This window comes from Miscanthus floridulus, chromosome 12, assembly GCF_019320115.1.
Source record: "Miscanthus floridulus cultivar M001 chromosome 12, ASM1932011v1, whole genome shotgun sequence".
NCBI classification, from domain to species: domain Eukaryota; kingdom Viridiplantae; phylum Streptophyta; class Magnoliopsida; order Poales; family Poaceae; genus Miscanthus; species Miscanthus floridulus.
Window position 1 is genome coordinate 3890198 of NC_089591.1, and position 27650 is coordinate 3917847.

Below are 27650 nucleotides of genomic sequence, written 5' to 3' on the forward strand. Positions count from 1 at the left end.
GTGTCAACACATGCCCCCAATTTTGGGATAAAAATAATTTATTCCAAAATTACTATTCATGACTGTTGCATGTATCATGTGTCTACCCTGAAACCTCCGCTCACTTTCCAATTCTTTGGGCCTGGGATTCAGTTAAATCTACGAAATTGCCCTCATCTCCTTCATTCGGCCATTTTGCTTCCGTTCCCCCCTTTGCTTCACTCGCCAGCTATCGCAGTCTTTTTGAGTGCTGAACCCCAGCGAATCAAAAATTTTAATCCAGCCAAACGCCTCACTACTTTTTGCGTGATTAATTCCGGGAGCAGTAATCCAGCCGGGTGACGCACTACTGACACGCGTTCGAGGACCGAGGTCTACTCCTTCAGGCTCAATGGCGACCGTCGACCATGTTCTAGAGGTATGACTCAAGAACTCCTTCATCAATTGTTCCTTAGCCTTAGTTTAGTCTTCAGTTCATAAATCCGCCCCTTTTGGTTTTAGGAGTACAAATATGAAGTTTTGATCCCCACTAATGTTGAAAATTCGTATTTTTTGGGATCGATGGGCAACCCAGATCCAACCGGGCTCATTAACTTAGAGACAAATAGGCTTCCATTCAAGCAATCCACCATGAGTCCTTCAGTGTGGGATAAAACTTTCAGGGCCTAGCCACTACCTCTTGATGGATGGAGAGACTAGTATCTCAGATTGACCAAGATTCACCAAGCCAGATGGGTGACTTATGACCTAGATCAGTGTATAGCTCTTTCTCTGTTGAATATAGAGAAGATGAACCTCTGCTGAGACCCGCTTCCTACTTCTGGTCCAATGCTTTTAACGCCTTCATATTTGGTCATGGACCAATGATAGTTACTTTGGCCGACGTTCATATGTTAATCAGCCTCAGAATCACAGGACTCCTCCAGCCTTACAACCTCATCGGTAAACCAGAGCATAAGGTCTAGAGTATCAGATCTGGGGGGTGGGGAGGCTACATCACCGCCTACAAACAGACTCAGAATAGGAACGCCGACACCGAGGAACATGCCATCTTTTTCAACATGTGGTTGGAGAAATATCTATTATGTAGGTCTTCGTGTAGCCCAACTGCTAACTACTGGTATTTGGCAGAGCAGTTGTCTCACGGCGCTGATATCCCTTTAGGCAATTGCTTGCTTGGATCCTTATACAACCTGATGCATCAAGTATCCTCTCAAAACTGATGATGAATGAGCCAATTGGTACGATTAGTGGACCATGGTGGCTTTTGCAGTTGTGGATGAACTTGCATATGCAGAAGGTTGTAGTCAATGACCTTAGAACCCTGAGCTTCCCTTCCTTGAATTATTCAGAAGCTCAAGAGAAGAATCTGAATGAGGACGACAAATTTTGCCGGTGTCAGTCCTTTGGTGAGGCTGCATCGGCTATCTCAGTCAATTGGAGCACTGTTTAGTTCTTCAGAGGTTTCTACAAGGGACTCCCAGATGATGTCTTAACTTGGTTTGTCTATCCGGAGATTGCTGAATTGGAACTTCTAATTTCTTTTAGATTTGAGACCGCCTGCTCAGATGAGCTATCGACTGCAATTTTTCAATGCATAGTCAAACTAGGGTTGCTCCCGGTGGAATTCAGGCATGGTCAGAACCACACCTCAGTAGAATTCCAAGCATCAGCAGCTACCTCCTGAAAACCCTCAAGTCTAGGCCAGAAGGATTCAAAGTGAAACCTGCCTTCCCCAGGTAACAAGTCTCCCAGCCCCAAAATAAGGGGACAATTATCAGAATCCATCGATGCTGTGCTTTGTAATAGACAATTGGGGAATTCATTCTCCCATTCCACTGAATAGAACACCCTATCAATTTTACTTAGTGTTGGGGACGCCCCTCCTCCACACCAAGTGAATTTGCGTCCAGTTAGGGGCAATTCCTTAAGTGCCAAATCATTAAGTTTTCTTTGAAACTGACCCATCATTGCGCGGTTTAGGATTGTATTATTCTTGTCTTCATCTCTGTAGATGAGATTGAAATCTTGCACCAAGATCCAAGGGCCAATACAGGCTGAGCGAATTCCACGTAGCTCCTGTAGGAAATTGATCTTCTCCTCATTGCCTTTGTGGCCCATACACACATGTAAGCCACCAAGGTTCTCTGTCTGCCGGCTGGAACTGGATAGAAGCACTATGTTCATCAGTTCGCGTGGCTTTAGCAGGACCCAAGTCATGTTTCCAAGCAACAAGAATGCCACCGCTTGCTCCAATAGAGGGAACAAATGTGTAGTGACTAAAACTTGATCCCAGGGCAGATAGCACAACACCTCAAGGTATGATTTCCATTTTCGTTTCCTGGAGACACACGATATCAGCCTTAGTAGACCCGACCAACGTGCGCACAGAATCTTGCCGAGCAGATGAATTTAGGCCGCGCACATTCCAATTCAACACTTTAAAAGGATCCATTAGGAAAAAATTGTATGACAAGCGACCTCCTGACAGTATAGATCAACACTGGATTGCTGTCCTCTAGTACAGCCCATCCAAATAGGGCCACTAGGGCCTGAACATGGGACGCCGACAGAGAGCGGCTGAATAGTTTAGCATAATCATTCATAATGTGTTGATCAACATGCTCCTGCTCCGTTGCTAAGTCAAGAGATCTAATCACCGTCTTTCATGCTCCTATGTCGGGGCAACCTGCAAATTCTGCACTAAGCCCTGCAGTCCTTTGGCTTTTGCGTGGGGCCGTGGTGGGGGGAGGTGCCTTCACACGCCGCTTCTGGATGGTCGGAGGCCGGGTGAACAAACCATCCGTTTTCTTAGTCAGATTGTCAATGAAGGTTTTCCTGCTCAAGGTTGCCGGTTCATGATCATCCTTGTGAGTCTCAACATCAGGCTGAGATGGAGGATGAGGCTTAACGGCATGCTGAGGAGCAGGGATATCCCTGTGAGTTTCACCAGCAGGCTGAGACTCAACAGCAGGCTGAGTTGGTGGATGAGACTCAACAGCAGGCTGAGGCGGAGGAAGATCCTCGCGAGGGGGAGAATGAGTCTGAGTGCGCCTCTTGCGTCTATAGTAGACCTTGAGAGCCCCGTCAGCCAAGGCCAAGGAAATAGGTGCTCTTGATGCCACGATCTCCACGACACACGCACTACCGGAGACGGCTTCTTTGTCGAGTGTCTCAGACTTTACCAAGTGTTTTTTATTGGGACACTAGATAAAGAGGCTATTTGTCGAGTGACAGATAGAAAGCACTCGGCAAAAAGCTGGTTTGCCGAGTGCCGAACACTCGGCAAAGAATAACACTCGGCAAAGACCAGCTTTGCCGAGTGTCAAACAATAACACTCGGTAAAGGGCCGCCACCGTTAACGGCCGGTAGGACGCCGTTAATCCTTTGCCTAGTGTCTTCTCCTGACACTCGGCAAAGAGGCTCCTTTGCCAAGTATCATTTTTCTGACACTCGGCAAACCATATTTTTTCACTTTTGATCCTCCAAACTTTTTCTGCAATCCTCAGACAATACCTGGTACTCCATGTTCTAATGTGACACATTTCTTGGACTTTTTCTATATTTCTTTAATTTATTTCATTTAATTGAATTTTCTTGGATAATTCAAATTATAACAGCTAGTCATTCGAATAATGAAAAAAAATAAATGGAAAAATGATATTCATGTTATTTAGTATAATGTGAGGCCATATCTAGGAACAGACCATCAATTTCGAACATCTTGTTCACGAAACATAACCACGAACTTGCGGTCGAGTTGTTTTAAATTCTATAAAAAGCAAACGAAGTCAAAAAATCATGAAACTTGTCAAGATGTCAAGATATCATATATGGAGGCTGTGATAAAAAATTGAGGAGGTTTCGCGCAAGTTGTCACATACGATGCTTGTAAACCGAAGTCGGACCTCTTCACGAATGTTATTGTTCGAAAGAGTCATGACTACCACATATGGATTGAGCGGCTTCTTCCGGCGATGGTTTGAGGCTATGTCCCTGAGTATGTCTGGCTAGTGCTGGTAGAGTTGAGCTATTTCTTTCGCCAGCTTTGCTGATTTGGAAAGAATGGCACCTATGTTGCTTTGTAAGTTGGAGAAGATGTTTTCACTCAGCTTCTTCAATCTAATGCAGCATTTGATTTTGCACCTCCCGTATGAGGCACAAATAGGGGGGGCCCGTGCAGGGCCAGTTGGTGCTATCCAATCGAGAGATGTCTAAAGGTTCTTCGAAAGAAATGTAGAAATAAATGCAAAATCGAGGCTTCCATTGCAGAGGCATACATTCTGGAGGAGGTGGCGAACTTCACAACAACATACTATGGTGACAACCTTCCTAGCGTGCATAATCCACCCCCTCGTTACAATGCTAGCGAAAATGAATCGAACCTCAGCCTTTTCCGAGGGCAACTCGAAAGCACAAGTGCATCGACCCCTAAGACCTTGAATCATGAAGAGTGGTGCCATATCATGCTATACGTGTTGACCAACCTTGATGAAGTGGCTCCGTACATGCAGTAAGTTCTCAACGAACTTGTTAAATACGATGTCACTATTCTGCATTCAACCCCCTTGTTTCTCATTGGTATAGGGAATTTCTTCATGAATTCTAGCGTTAATCAAGGGATCCTACCCCACAGCAGGTAGATACCCTTCTTAGACAGGGTGCGGGAAATGGAATGCCTGATTTCATTTCTTGGTTCAAACAGAAGGTATCGTCTAATTTAGCTCGTACTTAGTTTGACATTCCAAGTTAATCATACGTGCGAATAATATAACGATGTATCCTGCTTGAGCTTGCAGGGCTAGAGGGATGCGTCTATGAGTGCCGAGTTGAGACAAGTTACCGATGGCTTTGCCTATAGGGTCAAGTCATTTTCTAGTTATGACGTGAATGGATACCGCTTTCACACAACAAGCTACGAGCAGAGTCGGCCCAATCAAAGAACCACAAGTTCCTGGAGTTTTTACGCCCGGCGTTGATGAGGTCGAGTATTATGGAAGAATTGAAGAAATATACGAACTCAAGTTTCATGGTTCCAAACCTTTTAATCCCGTCATATTCAAATTCCATTGGTTTGATCCTAAAGTAACGAGACAGACATATTCTAATCTTGGGCTAGTCGAAATTCAACATGATTCCGTCTTACCAGGAGACGATGTCTATATTGTGGCCCAACATGCCACACAAGTTTATTATCTCCCATATGCATGTCAAACCATAAGGCATCTTAAGGGTTGGGATATTGTGCACAGGGTATCGCCACACGGTAAAGTGCCTGTCCCAAACGATGAAGATTACAACTTAGACCCAAACACATATGACGGAGAGTTCTTTCAAGAAGAGGGACTAGAAGGGAGGTTTGAGATAGACTTAACCAAAACAATCGGAATGGAAGTAGACAATGAAACGGTTATTGAAGAGGACGCTGGAGATGAGGTGCAAAATGTGAAGGACTTACAAATGCTTGAGCAATTACATTTAGACAATGACAATGACAGCATTGCTCATTCGGATAGTGTTGATTATTTCGACATGATTAATAGTGATGATGAGACTTATGATCTAGCTAATCCCGATCATGAAGATTATTTCTAATACATGTAATACTATGTTATTTTGTAATTACATTTTGTTTATTTTGCATCTATTTCTAAGTACTTCTTGTTTATCTGTGCTTATTGGTTTACTCTTTTTAATTGTAGGTGATTGAACAAAGATGGTGGGCGGTGGGATGAGGAAGCTAACGTCCTTGTACCAAAGGACAAGGACCGCTGCACTGAGGGAGAGTAGGAGGAGGAGCAACCTGTAGGAAGGAGTCATCGCCTGCCGCCCCATCGCATGAGGAGGAGGAGCAGGTGCCCCTAGGAGGACGCCGAGGAGGCACAGGAGGACACACAGGAGGACGACAAGGAGGCATGGGAGGACACGTAGGAGGACGACGAGGATGAGGCGACAACAGGGGGTTCTGCTTCCTCTAGTTCAGTCGAGTGTCTACTTGCGAGGTCCCACGAGCCTCCCTCAGCGACCGATACCTCGTGAGAGACACCCGCTGATTCGACCCGAGGGGAAAAAGTAAGTAACTTTAGATGTTATCACTACTTTATATGATATGTTGAAAATCAAAATAGAAATTAATAATTTTTCTTAATCACTTGGGCAGGAACTGTATGATTGTGGCGAGTGGAGGTGGTCACACACGCCAAGTCAATGGCATCCTTGGTCTTCTATGCAAGGAGCACTTCCCTGGCCTGGTTGAGTACGCCGAAGTGACGGGGCCGGCCTACTCATTTGACCACTACGCCGCCGCCCCTGATGTTGCAGATTGGGCCTGCAGGGTATTCAACAACAAGACGGAGCTGGTGAAGCAAGAGCTATGGGTAAGTCTTCCTCGCACTACATTGCTCAATACATTCTTGAAATAATGAATGGATACATCATGTTTGTATGCAGGATTTCTTTAGATGCCAGGACAGGCATGAGACCAGGGCGGATGCGGTGGCTACCAAATGCTGCAAAAACTCGTCGTAACTTACCATGGGACCATCCTTGGAACGAAGGTCACCAAAAGGGACGCAAGATCCATGACGCTGACCCAGGACCAGTACCTGCAGGTAAATACAGAACATTAACACTGATTCCTTTTAAGATTAAGTAGGCTTAATTTCATCTTCTGATATGTCATGTACTTGATGGCCTGTAGATGATTCATTATTAGTGCGCCGTGCATCCCTAGTGCTGGGAACAGATGGTGGACAGGTGGTGCTCACGCGAGTGGGAGGAGACGCACAACTTGTGCTGGGAGCGGCGTTTGATGATGCCAGGTGTAGCACACCATCAAGGCAGTCGTAGCCTTATCAGACACGCAGAAACATGGGTACGCAAATTCATTTATTTATTATAACGCTTAATTCTGCATGATTTCTAATCATCTTGCATTTTTTTCTCACAGTCGGCGTCACATGGTGGCCAGCCTTATTCCATCTTCAAGGCATTTGCTATGGCCCACAAGGGCAAGGCGACGTCCGACGTCGACTACAACCTAGAGGACGGGCCCAAGGCGTACAACAATGCGACTGTCCACAACCGCCTCAGTGAGTACACATCGATGGCAAGGGAGGTCCATGGGTCAGAGTATGATCTGAGCACCGAGGACCTTGATGGAGAAGTCATCATGAGGGTGGGAGGAGGCAAGAAGCATGGGCAATACTAGATTGGCGATGGCGTAATCGACTCGGCCGCTACTCCCAGTCTCTCCCAGATTCAAGCAAGCAGCACGAGCAGGAGCCCGACCATACGACCTCAGTAGGACACTTCACACCACCGGGTGGAGGCACTCGAGGTTATTCGTGGTTTATTCGTTGTTCATTAGTTTTTTTCATACCTTTCCTTTGCATTATTGTAACATTGGGGTGAATATATTATAGGCCTAGCTAGAACAAGAGAGGAGGATACCGGAGCAGATGCAGGCGAAGATGGAGAGGGTGGAGGCCGAGCGGGAGGCCAAATAGCAGAGGATGGCAGAGATTCTTCAGTACATGCAAAGTCTTGGCGCCGCTACGGGTGTAGCTCCGCCACCTTCGCTATTCGCTCCACCTCCACCTCCTCACTATTCTACTCCTGTGAGTATAAATGTTTTAGTTTGTATGTTCATGCTTACATTCAAACCTAGTGGAGTATGAAAGTTTTATTCATGTATGGTATATATTTATCTTGTCTCACACATGCAATCTCTTCTCCTTTATGCAGAATCAATCGGCGGCATCGAACAATCCTCATGCTTCAGCGAATCCTTCACCAAATCAGTGATGATACTTGTGGTTGTTAATGATACTTCTGTTTGCAATTGTGGTTGACAATGGTGGAGCACTTGGATTGCTTGTGAACTTATTTGTGATATATTGTGAGACATGTGATGTTTGTGATATATATGTGACGTTTGTGATATATATGTGGTTTTGGTGATATATATGTGATGTTGACGATATATATGTGATGTTGGTGATGTTTGTTATATATATCTTCTGTTTGTTTGGATGGGATGTAAAAAACAAATAAAAAAGGTTGTTTTCAGTCACTTTGCCGAGTGCAATGGCCATGACACTCGGCAAAGTGACCATCTGGGAACTACCTGGGAACATGCTTTGCCGAGTGCAATGGCCATTGCACTTGGTAAACATCATAGGTTTGTCGAGTGCCACGGTCTAGGCACTCGGCAAAGGTCGCCACTTTGCTGAGTGTCTTGTCGGCGACACTCGGCAAAGTGGCCACCTTTGCCGAGTGTCTAAGTCAATGGCGCTCGGCAAAGCGGGTACCTTTGCCGAGTGCTTGACCTTGACACTCGGCAAAGTCGCCATCACGGTGGCGCTCGCCATCACGACCACTTTTCTTTGCCGAGTGTCGGATTGGCACTCGGCAAAGCCTTTGCCAAGTGCCCAATAAAGTGCACTCGGCAAAGAGGTCTTTGCTGATAAACTGTTTACCGAGCGCCCTTTGCCGAGTGTAAATCGGCCTTTGCCGAGTGCCTTAGGCACTCAGCAAAGAAGCCGCCTCCGGTAGTGACAAGCGCCTCTAGGGCTTCGAGAGGTGAGTTCTCCATAGATGGAAAAACACACACCTGCCCCATCAGAGCCTCGGGATCTTCACGTGCAGTCGGGCGTGTACTAACTTTGTCCCGCCAGGACACCGTGCTTGCGCCAATCTCGCGCGACCAATCACCAGGTGTGGCCCCATGGTGGGGCAAGCCCATTAACTCACCCTCTTTAGGATCTTCATGGGGCGATGCTAGTTCCACGGGCTAGATCTCAACCAGTACATCATTGGGAGAATCATCAGCTTGGGCCACACAACCGCGCCACCTCTTTTCATCTTCTTCCATTAATGGAGCCGCATCGGGAGTGTCCCCGGCCTGAGCTACACACTTATTATCAATGCCGGCATTGGTCCCTAAGCGGTTGCATGAATGTCGAACTAGCCCCAGCCACGTATGCACAGGGGCGCACACCGTGGCCCCGCAGCCCATCTCAGCCTAGGAAGGGGCATCCAGCGAGCCTCGTCTCCATCAACATCACCTACGTCGGCGCCCACCATTCGCCGAAGGTGGTGAAGGAGAGTCCATTGGTTCCTGTTGATCGGGCCCAATGAGAGTGATCACCACCGGGTAGACTAGAGATCACTTAGATGGGACGAGGTCACCACCAGGTACCAGTGGCTCAATTATCTCTAAATCCATCGCCGTCGGCACCGATTCTAGGGAGGAGCACCAGCTTGACTGCGCGGAAAACATCCCACTAGGTCCGCCATCTTAGGATGTAGACCACCAATCCAATTAAAACCATTGAGCAGGGCCTCTGCTGTCGTGAGCTCCTAGGCGTGGGCTGGTATGCCATGCAGCTCAACCTCGACCAGCTACAGGGAGTGAAGCCAGCAGAGGAATTGATAAACCAGCGACCACCGCCGGATGTGAAGACTGATGAGAAGTAGCGAGGATCGGGCGGCCCTCATTGTAGACCCTCGTCGCTATTGCTTCAGTCAGGCAGAATGATCAAGAAGCTGGCCGAACAAAAATGGCGAATGTGGATTAGATGTTGTTGGAGCTCGAAACGGGTGGTGATCGTTGCCTAGGATGGTGCTTGCCGAGTCGTCGATGCATTCACCGAACATGGATAGTACCAAAGCCCAAGCCAGCTATTGAGGGTCTTTAACGCTTAAATCAGACCGTCAACTGAGGTACAAAGAGAGGAGAAATTGGCAATCTTAAACATATATGCATTTACTATTAACCAAATTCCACATGTATTTAGAGAATATTATTTTGCTGGTCATAAATACAAATACATGAAAAAATTCACTGAGAGGCGCTTTCCGACGCTGATTCGCGTAAAGGAAAGGGAGACGCCCATTAACTCGACTCAACCGGGCAAAGCACCCACTAGAAGTGATCCATGTCCAGCCCATAGCCCACCACGTGAAGACGGTGGCGAGGTGGCTCAATCAGGGGGCGGCCAACCCCTAGGGGTGCCCTACCCCTTGCCGGCGCTCCTCTACCTCTCCTTTGATAGGTAGTGACATGACTCCATGCAGAGGCGAACAGCTCAGTCCTCGCGCCAAGAATAGTCTCCAGCACCGTCTAGCTCCTTGTATAAATAGAGGGGTACCTCCTCTCATAACACACTCAACTTGAGCATCACCTCACACACACCTCACTCTCTAGTTGTAGCTTTTGCTTTTTAGTAGCTTTAGAGTAAGGCAAAGCTACCTAAAATTAATTATGTAATTTGTATGATCATTAACTAATCTTTGTATGACTATACTAGACCAAAGCCTGCTCGACTTAGGATTATTCTTTTATTCTTTCTCTTTATTTTATCATTTGAGGAATATCAAGTGTGTGTACACTATCTTGAAATCACCGTTTTTACCCCTGCTATAAACATTGGTGTACTTGCAAGCATTATTATTCATGTTCATATCCATACTAGACTCTTAATCAAATGCCTTCATTTGGAAAAATATAAATAATGATACCCTAAATACTTTCGGGTGAAATGCTATAATGATAGGTCAAAGTGTTTTCGGATAAATATCTAAAATTGTTAAGGAACTATCAAGGCTATTTCTTAGTAGCATTGCTACATACTAGTGATGTTGCTAAGAAATACCAACAAGGCACTTCTGGAGCCGTTGCTTGGGATACAAACCTAGTAGTTACGCTAAGAAGTGCCAACAAGCATTTCTGACATCGTGTCAGGGGATACAAACCTTGTAGCTACACTAAGAAATGTCAACAAGCATTTCTAGGCTGTAACTTAGGATTCCCCAAGATCTAAGTTTGTTGACTAAAATGTCTCATCCTAAAACTTGAAACTCGTGGGTTGCAAAAGTATGATCCTTTTCTAAGTTATTGCAAGTTATGATATGGTAAATAGTAAGTAGAATTTGCTATGACTTTATTCTAAGAGAAACTTGACATTCGGAGTTTTCATTTAAAAATGCTAAAATCAAAAGTTCATCGATGGTTATGAATTCCTACCACGGCCATATGACATGATTCAAATCAAAACCTTAGTCATATGCTACTTACATTCACATTGAGTTTTGTCAAATTGTTGTGACCCTTGTAGAGATTCTAGTCATGCACCCATGATCAAGATTCACGTACACCCACAAATAAAATGCTAACTCTTACGCTAAGAGTTACGTAAAAACATGTTTTCTGTCCACCTAAAATAAAAACTCCATTCATTTGTCATGAGTCTTTCTCTCCAAAGTTTTGACATGTCAAAAAGAAATATAGGGCTATGCTAAAAAAAAGAAGAGACACATGAAGCTCTCAAAATAGCAAAATAAAAGGAAAATAGAACACACGAAGGTTCCAAAGTGTTGAAAAAGAGAGATAGCCCATACTTCTAAGGCAATTATCAAAAGAGAGAAAGCCATGATCAAAGGAGTGCCAAAAAATATTAGGATTAGAAAAATATTCCACACACTTGCACATCTTAATCAAAGTGTATGACTTGCATCTCTGTTGGTAGGTCCTTAACTCACACTTTTAACAGCCAACTATCACATAAAATGATCCAACTTGGACACCAAACTTAGACATAGGGCTTTAGAACTAATGATTTTCATGAGTTTTGGTGTTTTACCATTCACAGGAGGACATGTCGGAATAACAAGGAAAACGCACCCAAATACGCAATAGGAGAAGGCATAACATCACCCAACATGAGTCTAGGGGAGAAGGACCACTTACCAGGCAAATCAGGGCCCTATCACGTGGAGAAAAGGCCCAAAACCCAAAGCAAATGTTCTCCAAATAGGGCCAAACTTTGCAGGAGTGGCCCATGCAGTCCTAAAGGCCTAGAGAACAAAGATTGGGCCGAGACGACACCTCCAGGGTGTAGCCACACCACTGGTGTGCCCGCACCCCTGTTGGCGCGTCTCGGGCCCATCTTTGGCGTGCTACCTCTTACCGCCTTACCCATGTCAGATATGTAGGTGCCCTAGCTAGGTTCAATGCATCTTGAGGTTAGTTTGGTGCCTTCCATGAGGGGATGATGCATTTTCCAAAGAACCCCCACCTCTCCACCTATAAAAGGAGGCTCTCTCCCCCCTCATGAGAACACACAAGAGCACAAGAGCATCACAAAAGCAAGAGCAAGAGCATCTCCACTCCATGGGCTTAGGCCCTAGCTAGCTCTGGCAACTTAGGAGGGAGAGATGTGAGGGAGAGTTCAGGGAAGAAGTGTCAGGCTTGTTGGTAACCTTCCCCCATTGTACCTTGACGGATACTTGCTTTATACCTCAATGGGTATCTTAGTTAGTATCCCTGGTTCCTTTGGTCATAAAAGTCTTTGAGTAGTTAAGCTATATTTCTATTTGCTTGTGGGTTCAGTCATCTGTCCCCATGGCAGATGCTCTAGTAGAAGGGCCCTGATAAAGACGGATAATCCTTGCTAGCGCACTAGAGTAGTAGTCAATAGCATAGACGTGGTGTCTAGGCTAGAGGCTACCTTCATTTGCCTCGTACTCTCCGGTTGAGTGGTAGGTGGCAGGAGGTGATAGTCATGTTCGTCCCTTGTAATCCCCCATGTTTGGGTACGGCATAGATCTTAAGGCAATTGAGTTAATCTTAGCAACGCCACCAAGAAACACCAACTATGATAGTTCTTAACGATTACAGAGAATATCTGCAAGCGCACGGATCTATCGTTGTAGCATTTCACCCAGAAGTATTCAGGGTATCATTATTTATGTTTTTCCAAAGGAGGGCAAGGTATTAAGAGTCTAGCATGAGCATAAACATGATTACATACTTGCATAGTAGACCATAGTGCATGACAGGGGTAAAAATGGTATATCAAGGATAGTGGACACACATCTGGGGCAACCTCAAGGATAAAAGGAAAACAAAGAATAAAAGAATGATCCTATGTGGAGCCGCCATGTTCTAATATAGTCATGCAAAGAACAGTTAATGATCATACAAGTTATATGATTAGAGTTAGAGCTAAGTTCAAGATGGACGGGGTGATCTCTAAGCACTAGTCTGTCAGCAAGCGTGAGAGACTTTAAAACTCCTACACAATACCCGAATGTGGGGAATTACAAGGGACAGACAGGGCTATCACCACCTGCCGCCTACCCCTCAACTGTGGGATACCATCATATCCAAAGGTTCCCATGCACCCGAGCACCATGCCCGTATATAAGGAAACTACCTATATCCCCATAGGACGCCAACCCTATGGATTGACAAGCAAGAATATAGGCAACCCCAAAGGAATGACGAACCACCACCACCTCAACCCTAGTTCTACTTCTACTCATACAATTTATATGAATGTTTAAGCATAAAGTTAGACATGTTAAGATCATAACACACAAACTATATGCTAGTTCATATATCATGATTATAACATGAAAACTATACTCTAGTTCATATGCACTACTATATAAATGATATGAGAGCTTGAATATGGAAGAACTCTTCATAGTATTATTCATACCAAAGTTGCTCTTCTTCCAAGGAGACAAGCTCTCCAAGTAGCTTTGCTAGTTCTAAATACTACTAAGAACTAAAGCTAAAAGAGTACAAGAGTAGGGTAGTGAGGTGTAGCTCCAAAATGATGTGTGTTTGAGAGGTGAGCTCTAGCCCTCTTTATATAGTGGAGTGAGGACGGTTTGGCGCTGGAAAATAAGGAAACCCCAGGGAACCACCTATGCATGGTGGCATGCAACCGCCAGAGCGAGGTGGGACCGAGAGGTGGTGCTGGGGGTGCGGGTGCACCCCTGGTGTGGCCGCACCAGGGCTAGCCCCGCTACCCACCGCCTTGCTTTGGTAGGCTGTTGGCTGGGACTAGGTCACGTCCTCGGTGGTATTCTACCTAGGTAAGTTGTGTAGGTGGGCTTCTTTCTCCTTCTTTGGTATAGAATCTACTTTAAGCTTTTGTGTTTGTGCATTTTGGTATGTTTTCCACTTGCATTCAAACTTGTGGCCTGCAAAACATGTTTTCTCAAATAAAAGTGGAACTAGGTCAATAGTAAAGGCATATGTGTCAAAAGTATATTTGTTTCTCCTATTTTGGATTATAATTGGCAGTTAGAAATGGTTGTTAGTGACCGCCAACAAACCCCGTCCTCTTCACCTAGAAAAGGAGGCTCTCTCCCCCCTCATGAGAACACATAAGAGCACAAGAGCATCACAAAGCAAGAGCAAGAGCGTCTCCACTCCATGGGCTTAGGCCCTAGCTAGCTCTGGCGACTTAGTAGGGAGAGATGTGAGGGAGAGTTCAGGAAGATGTGTCGGGCTTGTTGGTAACCTTCCCCCGCTTGTACCTCAACGGATACATGCTTTGTACCTCAATGGGTATCTTAGTAAGTATCTGTGGTTCCTTTGGTCATAAAAGTCTTTGAGTAGTTAAGCTTTATTTCTATTTGCTTGCGAGTTCGTCGTCTGTCCCCGTGGCGGATGCTCTAGTAGAAGGGCCCTGATAAAGACGAATAACCCTTGCTAGCGCATGAGAGTAGTAGTCAATAGCATAGACGTGATGTCTAGGCTAGAGGCTACCTTCAGTTGCCTCGTACTCTTCGGTTGAGGGGTAGGCTACAGGTGGTGATAGCCTTGTCTATCCCTTGTAATCCCCCACATTCGGTTATGGCATAGAGTTGGAAGCCGGCATCACCTGACAAACCAGGTGTGATCCGGTGCCCGAAGTAAGCAAGTAGAAGTAGAATTTATCTATCCTTAGACCCTAAACTAGAGAAATCCTTCTCTACCCTTATCAGTTATCCCTATGTTGTCCTTGGACGAATTAGCTAGAAGATTTAGCTCCATTCCCTATGAAAATACGATACCTAGAATACTTCTAGGTGAAAGCTACAACGGTAATTCCATACTCTTGCGGATTCTTTTTGTAAACGTTAAGAAATACCAACAATCTCCTTAGATCCGGTTTTTGACTTAGCAATATATGTGATATAAGTATGTCTCTCATTCATACCTACCTAAAACTCCACTCAAAGCTTTTTAGAGATAGGATGAAAAGAAGGCAAAACAACCAAATGCCTTGGTGAGGATCATACCCATTGAGCAATCGAGTGAATCATTTGAGGAACTTACATTTTATTCTTACAAAACTCATAAAACCTCCGGATAGAAGGTTGATTAAAGAATGAATGATTGGTAATTCTATTAAAACCGTTCGATCTTGCAACCACCTAAGATTTGGAAAAGCAATGAGTCCCACAAGGATTAAGTTAAAAAGGGTGGATAGAATGCCAAACTTATTTAAATTAAGGAAGAATACTTTGTTATAGGCATGGAACTTGTTAATTATATTCAGCATAGTAGCAACTCCTGATCAACAACCGATAACTTAGCTATTTGCTCGGGACAAGCAAAGGTTAAGCTTGGGGATCTTGTTGGTGGTCTTTAACGATCAAATTCGACCGCCAACTAAGGTACAAAAAGAGAAGAAATTAGCAATCTTAAACACATATGTATTTACTATTAACCAAGTTCCACATGTATTTGGAGAATATTATTTTGCAGGTCACAAACACAAATACATGGAAAAATTCACTGAAAGGTGCTTTCCGACGCTGATTCACGCAAAGGAACAAGGGAGACACCCATTAACTCGACTCAACCGGGCAAAGCACCCACTAGGAGTGATCCATGTCCAGCCCATAGCTCGCCACGTGAAGGCGATGGTGAGGTGCCTCAGTCAGGGGGACAACTGACCCTCTACCTCTCCTTCGATAGGCGGTGGCATGGATCCATGCAGAGGCAGTGCAGCTCAGTCCTCGCGCCAAGAATAGCCTCCAGCATCGCTTAGCTCCTTGTATAAATAGAGGGGTACCCCCTTTCATAACACACTCGACTTGAGCATCACCTCACACACCTCACTCTCTAGTTATAGATTTTACTTTTTAGTAGCTTTAGAGCAAGGCAAAGCTACCTTGGAGAGCTTGGATCCTTGGAAGAAGAGACCTTTGGGTATGAATAGAAATATGAGTTTTTTCCAAAGTCATGCTCTCATCTTACATTTATAGTCATACTTATGAACTAGAGTATAGTTGTTACATTATAATCTTGATATATGGACTAGTTTATAGTTTGTGTATCATGAGAATAGCATACATGTCATTATGCTTAACTACTCATATAACTTATATAATCAGAATTAGAGCTAAGTTGAAGTGGCGGTTCATCGTGCTTTTTGGGTGTGCCTAAGTCCTTTACCTATCGATCCGTAGGGTCAGGAACCCGGGGGGATTTGGGTAGTTTTTGTATACGCAAGCGTGGTTCTTGGGTATGGAAAGATAGGTGAATGCATTGTCCCTCTCCACGCTTGAGGTGGTAGGCGGCAGGTGGTGACAGCCCTGTCCATCCCTTATAATCCTCCACGTTCGTTTGGGGTGTAGGAGTCTAAATTGTCACATGAGGTTGCTGGCAGACTAGTACTCGGTAGCCTGCCAACCTGCTTCACACTTAGCCCTAAAACTAATTATGTAATTTGTAAGATCATTAACTAATCTTTGTATGACTATACTAGACCAAAGCCTACTCGACTTAGGACTATTCTTTTATTATTTCTCTTTATTTTATCCTTTGAGGAATGCCAAGTGTGTGTCCACTATCTTAAAATCACCATTTTTACACCTACTATAAATATTGGTGTACTTGCAAGCATTATTATTCACGTTCATATCCATACTAGACTCTTAATCAAACGCCTTCCTTTGGGAAAATATAAATAATAATACCCTGAATACTTTCGGGTGAAATGCTACAATGATAGCTCCTTGCATTTGTGGATAAATATCTAAAATTGTTAAGGAACTATCAAGGCTATTTCTTAGTAGCATTGCTATATACTAGTGATGTTACTAAAAAATACCAAAAGGACACTTCTGGCGACGTTGCTAGGGATACAAACCTAGTAGCTACGCTAAGAAATGCTAACACCAGCTCTGCCTCCCATTGCACGATGCTAGGTCGAGCGATCGATGATCCGCCGAGGTCACAAACCAACAACTGAAAATCTATCATCGCCCGAGATCAACTGGGAAGATGGTCCCATGGTCGCGCCAATGCGTCGGCCCCGATTATGGCGCTGCCTTTGCCTTCCTCGAGTTGCCGCCTCCTCCTAAGTCTGCGCTGGGATGTCCACCGGAGGCGGAGGGGAGGTCGCCTCGGTGATGACAGGGGGCTTTAGCTTCTAGACCTACCGCTGCATCAGTGGGCGGTCACCCACCCAACGATGGTGGCACGCGTATGAACGATGCCCGACCTAGCGGCAGTAGAAGCAGCGTGGACTAGAGCAATAGTCATAGCACGATGGTGCTTGGAGAAGCAGTTGAAGCATCTGCCTAGAGATCCACAGGGACCGGTCGACGGGGCAAATGTACTTGGCGCGGGTTATCCCGGTGAGTTCGTCGGCTCTCCGCCATCCACCACCCCTCGGCATTGGGAGTCCATTTGGGCTATCGAATGAAGAACGATTCATATTGCCCTTGGCCCGGCCGGTGAGCCCACAACCGTAGATGGGATCACCTGGTGAGTAGCACCACCAAGGACCCTCGCATCAGCCATTGGGTCTGCACACTTGAGGAGGGCATCTTTGAACGGGGAAGGGGAGGGGGTGTCTAGGCAGTCTGAGGTAAGGGAATCGTCCCTCCACCTCAGAGCCTTAGAACGGCCCATCGTCATGACAAGGCAGGCCACTAGGGAGGGGAATGGGGCCTTAGCGGTGGGGGAGGTCGCCGTTTTAGGGGTGGCCGCTGTGCCCGGAGTAGGCTACAGGCATGGGGCTTGAGGAAGAGCAGGTGTCTTCCTTTTCTCTTGTTGTCTCTTTGTTGCCTTTAATCATGAATTTGACTTCTCCCGAGTGTTTTTGGCACTAGGAGAACTCCACTAATCTGGTAGTGCGGCCAAATGCACACGCTGCCTAAGCATCTCCAAGAGCTTATTCAAATCATTTTTAAAGGTAAATTTGGCTATTATTAAAAGAAAAACATCTCCAACATACAATAAATGACTCCAAATTTAGTAGGTCTTTATCCCATCTCATTCGCTCTCTACTTTTGGATAGCCTAGGTCACTAGCCATTTAGCCTCATGGCGTGGTCGGCGTTTCCTGCATGCATGCTTTGTTAGTTGGTTACCCCTGCATGCTTTGTTGATTGGATGCTTTTTTGATGACGTGCCACTTTTTGTTAAGGAAAGGGGGATTATATTAAAACTCAGCATAGTAAATCTCCAAATTACATATAGAAAACTCTGAAATAAAAAATATACAATATTCTATCTAGATTCTTTTATCTTCTTCTTTCCCAATGGCATCCCTCGAACGCCAAAGAAAAAGTACAGTCCTTATGCCGATCCAACAACCAACCTCGAAACATTGGACATGCCGCAAGATCCAACGCTTCGGAACTAATCCAAAATGCATCTAAATCGATGAAAGAATATTGGCAGTTGCTTCGTCGGGAGCAACATAGGATGTAGATTCATCACATTCAAACCTTGATTTCCTCTCCGCGACTAACGACGATGAGATCGATGACCCGGAGTAGCTGTTCTTCATTAGGGGCGCCCAGAAGCACCCTCTCCTTGCAGATAATGGCCACTACTTGGTTGTCTGCCAATGAAGTCAACACCTGCAATGGCGATCTCATCGTGGAAATCATCAAAGTCATCGCAGGAAACACGATCCCGACTGAAAAATCATCTGATTTCGCCGAAAGATTTATTTGGACTAAACCCTAAGCAACTGGGAAAAACTACAGCAAATTATTAAGGAGATGAAAATAGGCCCGAAGGCAAAAATATATGCTAGGGGTTTTCATTTCATCGGCTAAGATGTAATAGAGTGCATGGTTGGGTTTAAGATAGATAGTTCTACTATTAAGAGGGAAACTCTAAAGCGAAACAGTTATCTAGTATACTAGGTTTGAAATAACTTTGCATATGCATTGGACCTAGTGACGTTGTGAGGAACCATGTGAAAATGCATTGAAAAAAATATTTTTGAAAAGCTATCTCAGTGCCTAAGGTAGAGGTGGCACCAAAATTCCGGTGGGAGCCACTGGACTTTTTTAGTGACCCCCCTGGAGATCTCGGCGTTGGAATCAGAGAGGTTCCAGACACCATTGGATTTTCTCCTCTAGTGTCACCAGAGTAGCACCATAAGAAGCGGCCTACTAGCAGTTGGGCCTCCAATGGCTAGTTTGGCTGAGGCCTAGCTCGGGGTGGCCACCAGATTTGTCCGGTGGTTGCACCAACCGCAACAATGGATAAGCGTCTAGAGGAAGTTGATCTAGATTGGATTCTAGCCATTGGATCTTCATAACCGTTTATTCGGTCGGGTCTTCTCCGATGGTCACTGGACTTTTTCGATGACCCCACAAAAAGCTTATGTCCAAGCTTTCAATGGCTAGTTTTTAATGGGGCTTATAAGTAGGTGGTGTGCTTAGCCCTTGGGCCATCTTTTGTCATTCTAACCGAACCACACCTCCCTTGAGAGATAAAAAACACCTCCCACTCACTCCCTTGTTTAGTGTTTGATCAAAAGTGAGATTGGGGAGAGATCTAGTGTATTTGCTTAGAGAATTTGCATCTAGTGGCACTAGTTCAGTGTTGGGCTGTAAATTTTTTGTTAACTCTTAGTTGGAGTGCTCTTGGTTGATTGGATTCTTGAGGCACTCAAGTTGATGGTCAATCTTGAGAGGCTTGTTAGCGTGCTAATCGATCTTAAGTTCAATGAATATTCTCGTCGGCTGTAGGGACACTATGGTCTTTCGATGCTCCGAATTTGACCACTCCCCTGCCATGGTGGGGACCTCAATGTCATCTTCCTATCACCTTCGATCGCTTTGCGACGCTTCCTTCCATCACCCCACTGGCCTTGAGCATTGCACCAGTGGTACATCGTCGAAGGTTTGTTCGTCACGCCCGCCACAGGTTGATTCCTGGCAAGAGCTCCCACAGAACAAACTTTGTGTGAAAACAATCTTAAGGACAAAGAAGAGAAGGGGCGTCGGGGCGAGGGTACTGCCCCCCAACATTGCCCATGCTTTAGATTTTAGGTGAGAGCTGTTGGTAACTGTACAATGAATCTGGTGACTATAATTTGAGAAGCTAACGTAGTGTTGGCATTGATTTTTTTTAAAGTAATGTTGGCATTCATATGTCCGGCGTGTAGCATGTATCTCACATGCTGAGAAGGTTCAATCATTAATGCCCTTTTTTTGCCTGAGTTTGAGTACTTCAGCGAATTATCAGTTCTAAGATTCATCTCTATTTTCTCTTTTCTGAGAATCTAATTTTGTCACTATAATTTTTGTTCCATGTAGCAACGTACGGGCTTAGATAAATTTCATGCAACTTTTTTCATACAATTTTTTGTACTCAGCAATGCATGGGCCAATCTCTAGTGATACTAAAAGGGGTGGTCACTGGATGTGTTCTTTTCTTGCATTATTATTAGCATGATTCACTAGTTCAAATGTGACAGGACTCAAAGTTTCTCCTCCAGTGTCCTTGACAATGGTTTGAGTAACGATGTGTCCATACTAGGGATGAAAACGGATCGGATACGGACGGATATTACTGATATTACATTTGTTTTCATATTTCTGTCCGGATTCGGATTCGAATACGGATAGTGTCAACCATGCCGGATAGGATACGATTAGATATCGACATCATAAATATGCTATTTGAGTATTCGGATACGGATAAGGTATCGGATATTGAATATCCGGACTCGGATACGGACAGATCTAAACCCCTCTCTAAACGGATTCAGTCTCGAATACGGTCGAAAAATATCCATACCGTTTTCATCCCTAGTCCATACACTGGTTTGAGTAACGATGTGTCCTGACCTAGTATTGCTCTAGGTTAAACACAGGTGGAACATAGGATTCATCAAGGAGTTTTCTAGGATTATAAGGGTTTTTTTTTCTATTTAGCCCTTAGAACAAATAATTGGTCATTCTTAAATCCTACAAACTTCCTGTGGAATGGCTCAATCCACAGGAATTGAGGACATATAACATGAGGTTCAACCTCTTAGAAACTCTTCTTTGTGTGTATCTCTTCTAATTCCTTTCTTTCTCCTGTGCTATCCAAATACTTCATTAGAAACTTTCCTACATTTTTAATTCCTGCAGGATTGTAAGTAGCATACAACTTCAATCCTATGTTTTAGATATCCTGCATTCCAAAAGACCCTTAGGGTGCATTCACCATTCATAATAAGGACTGTTCATGCAGTTGTAATTCTAAAACATGAAAAAGGTGAGAATGGTTTTTACATGCTCGCACACAGAAAACAAAAAAGAAACTTCCAGATCTCCAACATATGGCAAATGAATAAACAAGCTCCTACACTAGAGTGGTATCACTTCCCCTACATAACTTTTTTTTTGTTTTACAAGCAATTTACAATGGTCCAAAAGATAACATAAGAGGTACAAACGAAAACTCAAATTCACAATGTCCACATCAATTTACGATGGAGCAGGTGAGGCATGTCATGTTAAGTATATATTAAGTATATATACCAACGAGTCGTTCCATCAGTGCATAAGTTGTTCAGACACAGTAGCAATCTTCCAGGGATAGTTTTTCTTGTTTCTCGATTGCTCAACTAAGCTCGGATGGCACCCAATAAGGTTAAGTTCCTGTAGTGAAGATGGCAGACCGCTCACGGGCAAAGACTGAAGCTGTGAGCAGTAGGATATGCTCAACATCTTGAGAGATGCAAGGCTCCCAAAACTTGTTGGAAAGGATGCTGCTGTTAGTTTTGGGCATCTCTCAATCACCAGACATTTTAGTGAAATGAAAACTTGCAAGGAGGATAGAGAAGAAAGCAGTGGACAGTTACGGATATGCAACTCAACAAGCTTTGAGAAAATATTAAGATCTGCCTGCACTGGAAGGGATGTTATGTTGGGTAGATCTGTCATTTCCAATGAGGACAGAGAAGGCAAAGCCTGGAGAAACAAGCTAAAGTTGTGGTCTGTCATGTCAGATTGACATAGCTGCAGTTTTTGCAGAGAAAGAAGGGAGCCCAGTCCTTCAGTGGTATAAAACAGTTCGCCACCGTTTATGCTTAGAACTGTGATAGTTTCTAGATGCTGTTGAAGGAATAATCTTTTGCAGAGAACAGTAGTCATGCAAGAATCCATGGTAAGCATAACAGAACTTGTAGAAAATTGGGCAAGCTTCAAACGCCTGATGGAACATATACGCTCAACTGTAACTTCGGTGATACTAGCTGGGAGTGAAGGAATCTGCTTGAGTTCTGGACAGTCTATAAGCCTTAGACTTTTGAGGCAAGGAAATGAAGTGCAGTTCACTTCCCTGGACCACTCAAGCAACCTTGGAAAATCAACAAGTTCAAGGACCTTTAGAGATGGAAATGCAACATCATTAGAGTGGTAGAACTCAGGTCCAATTTGAGTAACTGCGCACAGCTCCTTCATATATAATTTTTCAAGTGAGGGAAGCTGTCCCAGTGGAGGAAGTATGGACAGATTCCTGCAATTGATAAGGTGCAAGGACTGTAGCTCCTTCAGCAAGGGAATATGCAGCCAACTTGGAGCTATGGAGCCACCATACCTTCTAATAGAGAGTTCCTTTATGTTTGGGTGGGGTTGCAGGTTTTCCAATACTTCAACATCGGTAGTATGACAGAGAAATCTAGTAGCAGTGGTCCATTCCAGTTTCAGGGTCTTAAGATACTGCTTGTTGTTCAGCTTAGCTTTGCGGACTTCTTCCTTTGATGAGACATTATCCAGACCACTTATCTTTAGGTGCCCATGGAGACCATTTATATCTCTCAGGTCTTGTAAAATATGCCCTCGTCCCTTTTCAACATGGAGCTCAAGTGATCCCTGAAGATTAACGAGGCGCCTGATGCCAGCCAACTTTGTGATGTACTTTGTATCGATGTCGAGGTACCGCAAGTTGACCAGGTTAGTTGTTCCTGTAGGAAGTTCATCAAGACAACAATCCTCAGGAAAGCACAATATTTGCAGATGCAACAGGCTGCTCAATGACTCAGGAAGTCTCCTGAGAGTGCCACAGAGGGATAGGTAACGGAGGTGAACCAATTCACCAATTGACTCAGGCAGTTGTGCTACATAACAGCCAGAGAGATCAAGAACATGCAACTTGTTTACCTTCCGCAGGTGGTCATCTTGCAAGGAATACAAAGGAGATCTTAGTACTAACAGGGTGCGCAGCTGTTTGGGTAAGCAACATCCATTGAGATCTAGTGGACTATCAGTGGTAACTGACAGATGTCGCACTGTTGGAGGAACTTCAACTTTGGATCCTGGTTCAATACGAAAGCAAATATTGGCTGAAACTGCCTCGGCCAAATCATGAAACCAGTGGTGCATCAGATAATACGTCTTGGAGCCTTGTTTGTGTTCCTGGAAGCTGGACAGCGAGACGAGAGTGTCAAAATACTTAGAGCCTAGGTCCTCCATCCGTTTCTCAGGATTCTCTTGTGGTTCAAGAAAACCCTCAGCCATCCAGAGGTGGATCAACTTTGTCCGATCAAACTTCCAGTTCTTGGGATATAAGGAACAGTATGCAAAGCATTCCTTTATTTGTGGCGGCAGGAAATCATAACTTAACTGCACAGAGTGAAGGGCGACATCAACGCTGCTTATTCTGTCCATGGTGCTCCTCCTTTCCTCTGAACTGCTTGTAGCCCCAAGCACTCCTCCCAACACCTTGGCAGACAACGGCAACCTCTGCAGCTTGTTAGCCATTTCCGTGACTATGTGTTCCGACTGTGGAGAACTTTCAAAGTTTTTGCTGCTGGGGGCACATTCCATGAACAAGTCTGAACATTTGCTTTTGTCTAACATGCTGATAGCGTATGGCTGAGAGGTATCTGGCATTTGGGGAACCATCATCATTGGAGTATTCACCAAAACGGAGCTCCCTATTTCTGCTGAATGTAGAGGAGCAAAGATATCTGTCCAGTTCTCTGTGTGCATCGGTTCCATCTTGCTGCAATCAATCAGGTCATCTAGCACGAGAAGGAACCTCTGTGATGCCACTAAACTAGATAGCTCAGACTGAAGCATCTGAAAGTCTGCCCTGGCCATCGTATCGGTGTAACCAGGATTGGCAGACTGCAGGATCTCCCTGGTGATGTCCACCTTGTTGAGTGAGCCTGAAACAGAGACCCAAATCCTAAGATCGAAGTGCTGCTTTACCCGAGTGTCATCGTAGACTAGTTGCGCGAGCGGGGTCTTCCCCACGCAGCACCTGCCAACCATGAAGACGACAGAGAGGCGGTAGGACGAATTGATCAGCCAGCGAACTATGTTGTCCTGCTCATCCTCGCGGCCAAACACGCGGTGCTCCAGGGAGACCGTTGCTGCCACTGCGACGCAACTCTGAGGATCTAGTGCAAGGATCCGTACACTAGGCGGCCCTGGAACATTATTGCCTTTCTCTTTACCGAGCAGCGTGATAAGATGCCTGGACTGAGCAACACCATCACGGAATTCCTCCAGCAGACGGATCTGGTCAATCTCAAAGCTGCTGCTGCTGCTGCTGCCATGCTTGGACTTGGAGCGGCCAAGGAAAAGCAGGGATGGAATCAGCAGTGGATGTGTCCTGACCTCTGAGTCCTTGGCAAGGCGGGAGCGGATCCTGCCATACTCGAGCTTGTCCACGAGGTCATGGAGGCAATCAGCGGCGTCCCTGATCTCGAGCAGCCGGCGCGCGAGATCCGCGGCCATGGTCAACGCCTTCTCGATTCCCACCAGATCTATCTGGAGCTTCGCAAGGTAGGTCGCCATATCCAGCAGCTTGTCCATCACCTGGTCTCCGACGGTCGCCGCCCATTTCTTCCTCTTCTGGCCGCTGCCGTCCAGCGCTCGGATCCGATGGATGAGGCGCCCCAAGACAGGCGAAGCCGGTAACAGCCTCGTGGCCGCCCCTTCCATCCCGGCTGCCATGGCCAGTGATCCGCGATTTGGGTTGGGTTGGGTTGATTTGGTGGAAGACTCTTCACCGGCGACGGAAGTACCGAAGCCGGAAAAGCAAGGGCACGGCAGATGAATTTCAACGAAAGATGCCTCCTTGTTCGCTCCCATTGTCCTTACTTGCCAGCCAGTGTTACGTTGACGGGCACCATCGGAAGTTTTTCATTTCTTATTAACAGGGGCAAACCAACAGGACAACATTTTTTTTTCTATAACTATATCTAAACAACCCAGACTCCGAATATGGCGGACACGTCACTTGACTATTATAACAACGCAACTTGAAATTGAATTATTTAGGAAACTAATATTTCCGGGTGAGACACCGGCGTCTAAGCCAGGCTTTGAACTGCGGGCGGGCAGCGTGCTCACCTGCACCGCTTTGCCACAACAATTCTTTACTCATCTATGACGGCATTCAACCAAGCACAAGACAAGCGCAGCTCAACCTACAAGCAACTTCTGTGCTCAAGCTACTACATACATACATACATAAATAAATAATAAATAGGAAGCTATCAGTGAATGTGACGTTTTTCTGCTACATAGAAAAACTGTCCCGCGAAAGTGATATTTTTGTAGCACAAAGGAACGACGGGCCTTGATCTGATTTTTTTTTTCTTTACCATTTGTCCGTTTCAAATAAGGATAACAACGTGACTTAGCAAACTATCTAATAGCATCTCTAAAAATCTCTCTCTTAAGCTCACTCTCTAAATTATTATTTAGAGAGCTATTTGAATAAAATTTGCATATCTCAACTCAGTCCCTAAATCATCATTTAGAAAGCAATTTTTAAATAAAAATTGATCCCTATATCTTTCCATTCTCTAACATCTTCACTATTGTAGGCACTCTACAGAGTCAATCTTGCTCTATATTTTTAACTAGCGAGAAAATTTGGAACGGAGCATGGCTATATTTGGGTACTTAATTAAAAAAATTTATTACGGTTTTTTTATTACCAAAAGCTCTAATCCTAGTAAGATATTGTATTTGCTCTAGGAGCATCTCCATCAGTTTGGTAAGTCAACTCCCAATTCTGGTTTCTTGTTAGAATGAGAAAAAAAACCATCGGCCAACAACTCCATATCCTGCTCTTCTGATCTCAATCTCCCGAAACCATCCTCTCCGGTGTTGTCCATGGAGCAGCCAGCTCCAATCCTTCAGACTCCATCACCTCCCTTGACCACTACCAAACCGGTGCCTCGGGCCAAGAGGGGTAAGTCTCTGCATCTTTTTGAGGCTAATATTCGTCGTAGTGATCGACTTCATGATATCTCCAGGGGCTTTAAATCCCCTATTTGCAAAGATCCTAATTGCCTAGGCTGTAATTCTGATCCACCTTTGTTATCTGTATCTATAGTTCGTGATCTCGGTACCTAACTTCTGCAAGCTTAATCCCGAGTCGTTGACCGACGAGAAGCTTGGAGCAAAGCCCAACAAGAAGGGGGCTGTTGGCAAAGACAAGGCAAAGAAGCCCAAGAAAGCTAACAAGGACCCGGAAGATGGTCCCAACCGAAAGAAGGGCAAGAAGTGACCTCCTGGCTGTCCAGCTTTGATTTTGCTTAGGACTTTTCTTTTGCTATAAACATCTTTTGTTCCAAATGGCTCTAAGACTAAGGAAAATACTCAGTTGGAATGTTCGTGGCATAAATTCTGAAAAGAAGTGGAACTCGATTAGAGATGGAGTCACTGACAGTTACTGTGATGTTATCTGTCTTCAGGAGACTAAGCGTTCTACTTTTGATCATGCTTTTATTCGTCTCTTTTGTCCTACAACTTTTGACAGCTTTGAATTTCTGTCTTCCAATGGTGCCTCTGGTGGGTCCATAATTATTTGGAAGAGCTCTATGTTCTCTGGTCAGCTCATTTTTTAGAATGAGTATGCTACTTCATTCCTTTTTTCGTCCACTCAAAATAATGCAACATGGATATTAACCAATGTTTATGCACCTTGTACTCCTTTGGGCAAAAGGGCTTTTTGTTCAGTGGCTCAGTAATATTCCTATGCTTGATGATGTGGATTGGCTACTTGTTGGCGATTTTCATCTTTATCATAAACCTGAGGATCGTAATAGGCCAGGTGCGGATTATGCAGAGATGCTTCTTTTCAATGAGGCTATTAGTGCACTCGGTTTAATAGAGCTACCTTTGAAAGGTCAAGGATACACATGGACTAATAAACAACAGCCACCTCTCCTGGAGTGTTTGGATTGGTTTTTCACATCTACCAGCTGGACTACTGCCTACCCCAACAGTGTTGTTTCTACTTTAGCCATAGAAACATCAGATCATGTTCCATGCCTAGTGACAGTGTCAACTGATATCCCCAAAGGTAATATCTTTCGGTTTGAAAACTTTTGGCTCCAACATGAAGATTTCAGTAACCAAGTGCAGTTAGGATGGGATTTGCCTTAACAGAACTTTGATCCTGCAAAGATTATCTAAAACACCCCTCGTGTTACGGACTTAGTTAGCACAGAGGTTAAGGTCTAATAAACCCTAGTTAATACGTTTTCCAGGTTTTTACAATGAATTCTCACATGAAATGGTAAGGTGAACTTTGTGTGGTTCGCCTTCGTGGATAAAGAAACAAATAAGTGTTACTAATCAATTTGCCTTGTGCTTAAAAGCTCTTA

General features: G+C 44.7%; 1 protein-coding gene across 1 annotated transcript; it reads right to left on the reverse strand.

The window, feature by feature from the left end:
* Window positions 1–21327: 21327 nt before the first annotated feature.
* On the reverse strand, window positions 21328–25132 carry LOC136496354 (putative disease resistance protein RGA1). Its single transcript, XM_066492009.1, has one exon. It carries the CDS (start codon window positions 25117–25119, stop codon window positions 21571–21573), a length of 3549 nt encoding a protein of 1182 aa, XP_066348106.1. The 5' UTR covers window positions 25120–25132; the 3' UTR covers window positions 21328–21570.
* Between the last annotated feature and the right edge of the window lie 2518 nt (window positions 25133–27650).